Genomic DNA, 9,432 nt, shown 5'->3' on the forward strand with positions numbered 1-9,432 from the left:
AAAGTTGGATATTCTTGAAGGAATTATTGAGAAATTACCCCAGCAGACTTAAGTTTCAGTAGAGAATGTCATCCAGAGATATTGCAAATAATCGTCCAAGTGCAACGCGATGCGACTTGCCAAAATATCATCTAGCAACTTCCATATTTCTACTGCGATGCTTAGACACTCACTTAGTAAATGCTCAAAACAATTAGAATTAATAGCATTTATTTCGCGTTAGAAGAAGGAAAGTACTAGAGGCGAGCTTGCACACCGTCAGCTAGCTCCTCCAAATCCAAGAGAGTTGGAGACTTCTTCACAAACTCAGTGCAAGCACAAAGAGAGTCTTGGTTTCCGTCTACCACAGAGACGGCCATCCCCACCACTGGCCACATTGCGGCACCAGCACAGATGGCCAACCCCACGACTTGCCACATTGCGGCACCACAGATGGCCAAGCGCACGGCTTCTCTTATTGCGGCACGAGCACAGCCGACCATGCACACGGCTTCTCACATTGTGGCCAACACCCGAATCCCATTTTCTTTGCAGTCTATCTGCTCCACTTGGTACTGACTTGTGGGCTGAGGTGTGTCACCTTTTATACTATACTCACCACTTCCATCCAATCCACGTGATGCACGTGCTCATGTACTTTCAGATCGGCATTCACACTTACCGCCCTCTATCATCGCTTTCGTGATTCGCAGTAACCGAAAGTAGTTTGCCACAAATGTATGTAAATATGTATAAGATAATGCATATAATATTAATTTACTTGTGTTAGCTTGTAGGGATGCACTAATTGAACTGCTTACAGCACGTCAGTGGTTCACATGATTGCATGTCGTAAGCTAATCGCCTTTCTTAGAGATCTTACTTAAAACATGCTTAATCACTGTAACATGCATTGCCAAGTGATTTATTCGTAAGTAGCCTTACTCCTTCTAGATTTGACTTCACAAAACAACATAGTTTGTGTGTTAAATATTAACCCTTATAGGGTAGGTAGCAATGCAAAAATAGTATAGAGCTCAGAAGCCTTAAGATATCGGTTGGTATTTTTACTTAATGCAATCCTGCTTGTCACCTCCATTGCACTGTTCTGCTGATTTGTGCATTTCAGTTCTAAGCTATGTTCCGAGACTAGTGGAATGTTTTTAGGCTGTAAAAATTTTGTTTCTCAGTGCTCACAGCTTTTTTTTGTCGGCTGTACACTCACCACCATTCCCAAGTATTAGTAACCCTTAAGATAGCTTTAAATCTGACCCTGATGGTTATTACATCTGAAGGCTGCTTATATCAGCTATTGAGCGGCAGATCGAGCAAAACCTAAGTACAGATTATATCAAATTGTATTTAGGAGCGTTTTTGTACCCGAGCCTCAATAAAACCCTTTTTAATATAAAATCAATTTGGGTTACTACGAATCTGCTTACCCTTACATATTTCTTTGCATTTCGAATAGAAGCTAGTAAATGTTCACAAAATTATGGACCAACGTAAAAAATTAGCGGCACAAAATCACTGAGACATCATCACAGCTTGGAAAGGGAGAGATAGAGAACAGGAATGGAGAGGGTGAGAAGTTTAAGCAGTCTTGCGCTGTTCCTCTTGGGATCGCTGCCAGAAGAAAAAGACCGACCATTCCAGTGCTTCATGTTACAGGCTTACGGAATGTACCATAACTACCGGGTAGTGTTCAAAGTCGAAAATTCACCATGTCATCGATTCTGGTTTGAGAATTGTTGCAAAAAGTGGAAATGACTGCACTAAACACTGGGGACGACACTCAAGGCTCTGATACGGACTCCGGGTAGGTGGGTACATGCAATTCCAGGGCAGGCGCGTAGACCCCTGCGTTAGCTAAATTTTGTGGTAGTGACGGCGGTGGCAACAGAACACCGTGCACCACGTCAACTACCGATGGTGATTGCTTGCGACGACGCAGGAGACAACGGAATTAGGCCAATGATCCAAAGCCCGATATCACCGAAAAGGTGCCGAAGAGAGATCCGACTATCGTACCCCATAAGAGAGAGTCGCTACAACTGCGTACGAGGCATCAAGCTAAAACTTTTATCCCTACGACCACCGTCGAGTAAATAATTGAGTGTAACGATAGAAAGAAAGTAGTCACAAACCACTGTGTTCTACTGTCACGACATGTATGACCACTGGTGCATTCCCCTTCATTCTTAAAACATAGGCGTCACATATGTGTGACTCGCAGGCTTAGGCAAAAAATAGTGTTAAAATAGCAATAGTGAAAGTGGAAAGTTAAGTTCAACAAAAGGCAGAAGACAAAACATTCTCTTGTCTATACCTAGCCACGTGTCCTATGATCTAATAGCCTGAAACACGAAGAGACCCGTCAGTGTGGCTGCATCATTTGAATGTAGCATTTGTGGTAACTTTTCACAAATCAAGGATTTCCGCATTCATGAGCGAATGCACTGTGCTAATCTTGTGCAGTTCCACCAATGGTTGATTTATGCGCTGATCGTGCAAAGTGTATGTTCACACCACCACTACCAGAAATGCCAATAAAAATTCGTCTTTTACAATCGTCATCAAGACGTCGACATCATTTAAATGATGCTCCGGTGCAAGATTACGTGTCACATTGCCGGGCTGTGCCTGCAGTAGATATCCACTGGATCGAATTTGATGCCTTCGTTGCCTGCCATCTTTATTAGGAGCATCATCTGAATTCTTGATAAATTCATGTGCACGGTACAAAATGAGGCACCACAACTTACGCATGGCATCATTGCTGCTAATGCTGGCAACTGTAGTAGAAGGCAGCATATCTCATATTACATTTGTATGGGTCGACATCCACAACGATTACTCCTGTAGCCACCCCTAGTAAGGTCAAATAGACCACTTTGTGTGAAAACACCTGATGTATGTACTAAGGGGAAAGACTAATTACTTATTCCACTGACCTGCAAGTGAAAAATATGTGATTAAAGGTGCCAGAGGCTAAGGGCTAAAATAAGCAGTCCGCAGCAGATGCAAGTGGAACGGGAGTTAATTCACGGCACAACTAATGCATAGCTCAAAAGGACTAGAGACTTTCAATTTGTGCCAAAGACGAACAACCATTCTCGCAAGACACCCTATCTCCAAGGCACAGGATAGGTTATGGAGTACGCAATCAAACCGATAAGAAAAAAAATCACTGAGGCTAATTCAAACAAAGGGACTACAGTGCATCTCAAACATCATCAAAATGTGGAAAAAATAAACATTCACACTTTCAACATAACAAAAATTAGTCAAGTAGATCATTAAACATGGACCAGCTCCTGCTTAAACTGCCGGCAGAGAAAAGAACAATTTTGGGGATATCAGAGGGTTACCATTCCTTCATTTGACTTGACATAGATCCAAATAATAGACGCCCACACAATTGGTATTCAAGACGAGTCAAACAATAGACAGGAAACAAAACTGGGATCGTCGCATTTCCAAAGCGACTTATATAAAATTGCCCTGACCTCATAGGAGGGCAAGTGAATAATATTGACAGTGACGACTACTCTAGCAACTAATTTGAAGGCAACAGATGGCAGGTTGAAGCAGAGGCGACAGTTATTATTCATCTTAATAGCAGATATTCACCCAGGCCAGAATCCCCAAAAGCAAATTAGTAGGTGTAGTTAACATTAACCGTAATTAACACAAATCCTCATGATAGAGTCAGCTAGCACAAGGTAATCAGGTCAAATTACGCAGCTAACACAACAGCGCTTAGGTGGGACAAGAATAATTGGCACCGACTTTGAGGATGAAGTTAACGAAACTCCACATACAACCAAGAGCCTATCCAACATGCTTTTTCAGGGATACAGAAATAGCGTTGACATTTTGGAGATTTTGTAAGGCAGGAGTTACTACCACTGACATTTTAACGACTGGCCAGAAACGATTTTGACATCCTCCAAAACTCGTAGGAGTATCATCACACATGGAGCAAACACGTGGATTATCAAGATCGAAGAGGACAATAGACAACCACAACCCTTACACATAGGACCAGAAACATCTTGGATCTATGCAAAGCTATAAACTAGGTGCTACCAACTCTCCAAAACTAAAAGAACACATGCCACGCATGTGTGAGGTACTAAAATAAATTTTTTTCGAGGTAAAGGGTTGAATAAAGGTGCTAAAGTTCCCTTTTGATTTCGTGCTAAGTCCACAGAACGTTATGGAAAATAACTAACTGGTCAGATACAAACCACCTTTCTGAGTTTTGTAAACTGGACATTTGTGGATAAATTTAAGGTAGCTCATGAATTTCATGAACTAACAAAACAGAACGACGACTACATATCATAAAAAGGTTGCATGCTTGACTTCCTACTCCCCGTGTCACATGTGGCACGGGGTTAGATATGAACGTTGGGCGTGCATTGCTGCTTACCTAGGTAGGCGTTTACAATCTAAGCGAAACGTAGGGTTAAGAAAATCTGTGGCTTAACTAAACCAAACTATTTGAGAGCGTGAAAATTCAGAGCAAATAAAATAATCACTGCGGTGTGAATGTTTAAATGAAAGGCCAATATTTTCTGATGGAAAAAGAAGCAATGCAATGATGTAAATCACTGTAAAATGAGAAAAACTCATCAGAAATGTCCACAACATCCTTCGCCATTGCAAAGTCTGCTACGACAGCAGTAGCAAAGGTGGCAGGGAGTCCAAATGGATCGACATTCACACTTCCCCCTTCGTACACCGCGTATCAAGCCTAAAAGGTAAAAAAGGAATTTTTAATGATGCTACTGGGGCATGCAAAAAGTCCACTAAAACCACATTCAAATACTCATATTCCTGAAATGCTGTAAGGTTTAATAGCTAATATTTAGGAAAGGAAAACAACCCCCCTTTCAAATATCACTTAAGATATGTGCGTCCACTACCCCAATATCCCATTTATAATGTAAGTGATTGTCAAGGATAACTTTACGCAACTTATTGCAAGTGCACAATGCAAAAAGTAAAGCACCCAATAATATAACAAGGCTGAGATAAAAGCACAAAGGTGAAGAGCACAGCCTGCATAAGTAGGCTTGAGCCAAATGAGGCTAGCAACTTCAGGCTCAATTGTCCATTTCCACTTCTCTTTAAGCTTATTTATTAAAGTATGTGGAAAAGTGCGTTGAAGTGAGCTTATTAATATCAAGCTCTGAACGCAGTTTGAAGCCTACATGAACAGCAGCAATGCCACCTACACTAAGGGAACTAAAGAAAAGATCGAATGCACATGTCTGAAAAGGGCTGAAAAATGGACCAAGACTTCTAGTTATTTCTCACAAGTTGTAGCGGTTAGGCATGCACAAGTTAAGAATAGATAAATATAACAATGATTCAAAATAACGGCATGCTACTTACGGGTCAGAACTGATATAGGAGAAGTAAAACGAACCATAATTCGACTTCCAACAAATCAAATGTCTGGAAAAAGTCAGAAATCCCACCTGTCATAAACACCAGCAGCAAGTACGAACAAAACCATCAAGAACCATCGCTGCGAACAATTCAGGTGTGTTCATGCATGCCCACGAGCGCCGCCCCCAAGCAAAGCGGGCAAGCCATGACAAATTCAAGCAAAACGCTTATAAACTAAAAAGATTTTGATACAAAGTGTACAAAAATTGCACTATGACTTTTTTATTCTTTGCATTAATTAGTAAAGCAGTTATTGTAGGGTTTATTTTGCTAACAATTTTGTTTTTAGCCAAAAAAGCCAAAATGTAAAGTGTGAAATAAAGAGTTTTTTGTTGACTCCAGTAGGCAAAAAGTGAATATTTTTATTTTGCATATACAAAGCTTCTTAGGAGTATCTGGTGTCTCAGGTCAATAATGAATCCGCAATAGACCATACAAGTGTGAAGCACTACTTACAGCTAACATAGCGTTTGAAAGAGTAAGGAGTCAAACTCAAACACAGTATTCGGCCGATACTTGTTTGCGCACCATGATGCAGCACTAAAAGGTACCTCACCAGTGATTTTCAAAGGTGAGGTTTTGCTTACAGACGCAAGAAAGAATATCATACAATGGCATACACAGCGACAACTTGAAGGGGAAGCAGAGAAGACTGTGCTTGAAAGACAAAAGGGCTACAGAATGCTTGTGCTGTTTACATGTGCCTCTGAGGGCAAACGAGAGCAATTAGTGTGAACTTCGTAATAAATTCGACGTCAGGATTCCTAGAGGTAGAGAGGAATCCTGCATCCGAACCGGCAGAAACTTGTACGGATTTTTGTCAGCTCTCCAAGCAACCCAACGAATTAATCTGTTCATTTAAAACTTATGAGAGCTAGAGTGAAGAAAACAAACTAGGAAATAGCTACAAATTAATATCTAATATTACTTATAGTACATAATTTTGACCCCAAACAAAATTTTACTGAATATCATATGTCATTTTCTGCGTTTGCATTTGTTGTACATTTTATTAATTGGCATATCTGTAGCGTCCCAAAAGTCCCTGAAGACGAAGGAAGACACAATACTCGGGCAGAATATATACTCAGCGCAGAGAAGGTGTCTGGGCTGCTAGCATGGCCCAAAAGGCCAGACCACTCAACAAGGTACAAGGGCGCTAAATCAAAGTACAAAACTGGCGCCTCACCAATGCCGAGGGATAAACCACTATCGTATTACATATCGACATGTAAATGTATCTTTTTATAAAAAGATGACTTCTTATTGTAAAACACGTTAAAATACACCTTTACAGTTCATTTCTCGCATATATTTGTCTACAAAATTGGGAAAATTTTGATATTGTAATGCATTTCCCACGTGAATGACTTTGCACAACAGTCACCTTCGTGGAGCTTTGTACTCACGATTTGGCGCAATAACAACTCAAGTGTTGGTGGACTTGGAATACGTTAGAAGTACTGACAGGGTGAAAGCAACGGATCAACTACTGCTTGTATACATAAGGCAAGTAGGAAAATGGTGTGGAAATCGTCAAGGAGGCACCGCTGACAGCTCCGTCACAAGATTTGTCAGATGTATTCACGATTGTTAGAAGCGTTCTAAAAACAGGGAGTACGAATATTTGCCGAGTGTCATTTACAAACAGTCTGTTAAGGGTCAACACGGATTATCCAATTCACACCACATACCCACGCAAAGAAGTGATGTGACTACTGGCATGACCCGCAGTTCATGCTGCCCATTAAAAGTATAAGAACTAAGCCTCAGGTGCCTAAGTGACCTAGGAGGCGATATAAAACGCCAGTCGAGGCATTTCATTGAAGCACAAGCAAAGCACACAAATGAATACCTCCAAACACTTGGCACAGGTGTACTCATCTTCTACGCGTTGCACCAATCCCAACGGTTTCTTCAAGGTCGCTTAATGGCTTCTCAGCGCACGACGCATGTGTGGTCTTGCTTTCATTCTCACGTGTCACAATTCTTCGGCAACCGATGGAGACAATGAGGTATTCAGATGAGAGTGAAAGCTCATCTTTGAGCCACAATTTTTGCATCTTGTGTGAACAGGGCAAACTAATCGACCTACAAATCACCGTGGGTTGATGGACATAGAATTCATGCTTCGACTTCTAGACAGAGGATGGAAAACGAGTGAAGGCACACCGACTGAACGTGGCAGTCGCGTTTTCACTTTTGCTGAAAACATTGGCCTCTCAATGGGGTGTAGTAGTAGTCTAATGGAAGCAGTTTTCAAAAGGATACATGCATATATCCTCACCTTCACTATACTTTCAGCATTATTGACGCTGTCATCAACTACGAACACACAAGTAGCATCACAATCTCAGCAGGAAGTGCTACGCAACTCTCGGCTCCTCCACGATCGTCTCCTAGTGTGTGGAATTTTGCAGAACGAGGTATAGAAGGCTCTTTTGAGAGTTGCAACTGGCCGCCTTCAGAATCCTTCTAGACAATGTTGCAGAAGCTTGGTCGTTGGATAATGTGACGTTGATTCATGAATTGGTGGAACTGTGCATTTTATTGATGATGAAACGTTTTGGGAACCTGTGTTTGCAACAAGAGGTACTGGTGCAGACGGCAGCAGAATATTTTGTGATCCTGTTGGAGAAGAAACGGCAAGAAGTCTTGAGTGAAGAAACCAAATTTCGAGCGATTTCCAAGTGGCTGGATGCAGGATGCAACAAGTGTGATGTGGATGAAAGAGCAAAGGTATTTGCATGGATGATTTCGAGGATTGACTTGACCAGTCTGTCTCCATTACTTTAAACCGAATATTGGAAATTTGTAAAAGATTATTCAGAATAGTTTATCACAGGTAAGCACCGTGAATAAGTGCAGAGTTTGAGGGATGTGATTGGTAGGGATACAGCTTTTGTTAGATGAATAATTGATTCATAAAGGCAAACGAAGTGGATAAGGGATGAATGACTTTACGATGAATGGATCTAGGTCAGATTGATGGATTAGAGGATGGATGGATGACTAAGTGAATGGATAAATGGTGATGGATGAATGCGAGATTGATAAAATGAACACGGAATGGGTGGATGTATGCAGGGGTGCATGAATGCGGATTGAATGTAGGCCCGTAAGTTGATGTATTTGGGAATCATGGCTACTACTTGATTAAACCGATGACACTCCATTTAACGTGCTTTTGCTAGATAGCTTCCACTTTATCTCTCTTACGATACTTAGGAGCTACTTTGCCATGTCATCTAGTGAAGTCGGACGGGAATGTGATCGAGCAGCAGCCTGTCCCTTCCTCCAATTTTGCATCAACTCACAGTGATTCGCAGACCAATTAGTTTGCTTTGTTCACACAAGACGCAAAGTTTCTGGCTCAGAGATGAGCCTTCACTCTCATCTGAATACCTTACCACTTTCATCAGTTGCTGAAGAAAGGTGATTTTTACGGTTGACATAAGGCGCGTGAAAACGAATGAAAGGCAACACTTGCATTGTTCGTTGAGAGGCCATTGAGCAACCTTGAAGAAACCATTGGGATTGGTGCAACGCGTGGACGAGTGCACCTGTGCCAAGTGTTTGGAGGTATTCATTTGTATGCTTTGCTTGTGCTTTAATATAATGCTTCGACTAGCGTTTTATATCGTCTCCTAGGTCACGCGGGCACTTAAGACTTCGTTCTTACATTTCTGGTGGGCAGCATGGACTGTGGGAAATGCCAGTAACTCTGTCATTTCTGTACGTGGGAATATGCTGTGGATGAGAGAACCCGAGTCGACCCTTAACAGAATCTTAGTAAATGACTGTCAGCATATATCCGTATTCCCTGTTTTTAGGAACGCTGCTAACAAGCGTGAATCATCTGGAAAATCTTGTGATGGAGCTGTCAGCGGTGTCTCTATGACGATTTCTACTAGGTTGAAGGCGACACACTTCAAGCGTGATACGAATAAATGCTTAAAGATGTCACTCTTCAGAACGGCCTTATTTGAA

General features: G+C 41.5%; 2 protein-coding genes across 2 annotated transcripts; one reads left to right on the plus strand and one right to left on the minus strand. All coding sequences in view use genetic code 11, as the record gives it.

Annotated features, from left to right (window-relative positions):
• Positions 1-109: 109 nt before the first annotated feature.
• On the plus strand, positions 110-558 carry EGR_10247 (hypothetical protein; the record flags this gene model as incomplete). The annotated part of the gene is made up of 2 exons (XM_024499496.1): positions 110-176; positions 350-558. The coding sequence occupies 2 exons, from the start codon at positions 110-112 to the stop codon at positions 556-558; spliced, it is 276 nt and encodes a 91-aa protein (XP_024346082.1).
• A 962-nt stretch (positions 559-1,520) lies between these two features.
• On the minus strand, positions 1,521-8,751 carry EGR_10248 (hypothetical protein; the record flags this gene model as incomplete). Its single annotated transcript, XM_024499497.1, has 2 exons — positions 1,521-1,605; positions 8,678-8,751. The coding sequence occupies 2 exons, from the start codon at positions 8,749-8,751 to the stop codon at positions 1,521-1,523; spliced, it is 159 nt and encodes a 52-aa protein (XP_024346083.1).
• Positions 8,752-9,432: the final 681 nt, after the last annotated feature.

Source organism: Echinococcus granulosus, assembly GCF_000524195.1.
Source record: "Echinococcus granulosus chromosome Unknown EG_S00202, whole genome shotgun sequence".
In the NCBI taxonomy this organism is placed as follows: Eukaryota; Metazoa; Platyhelminthes; class Cestoda; order Cyclophyllidea; family Taeniidae; genus Echinococcus; species Echinococcus granulosus.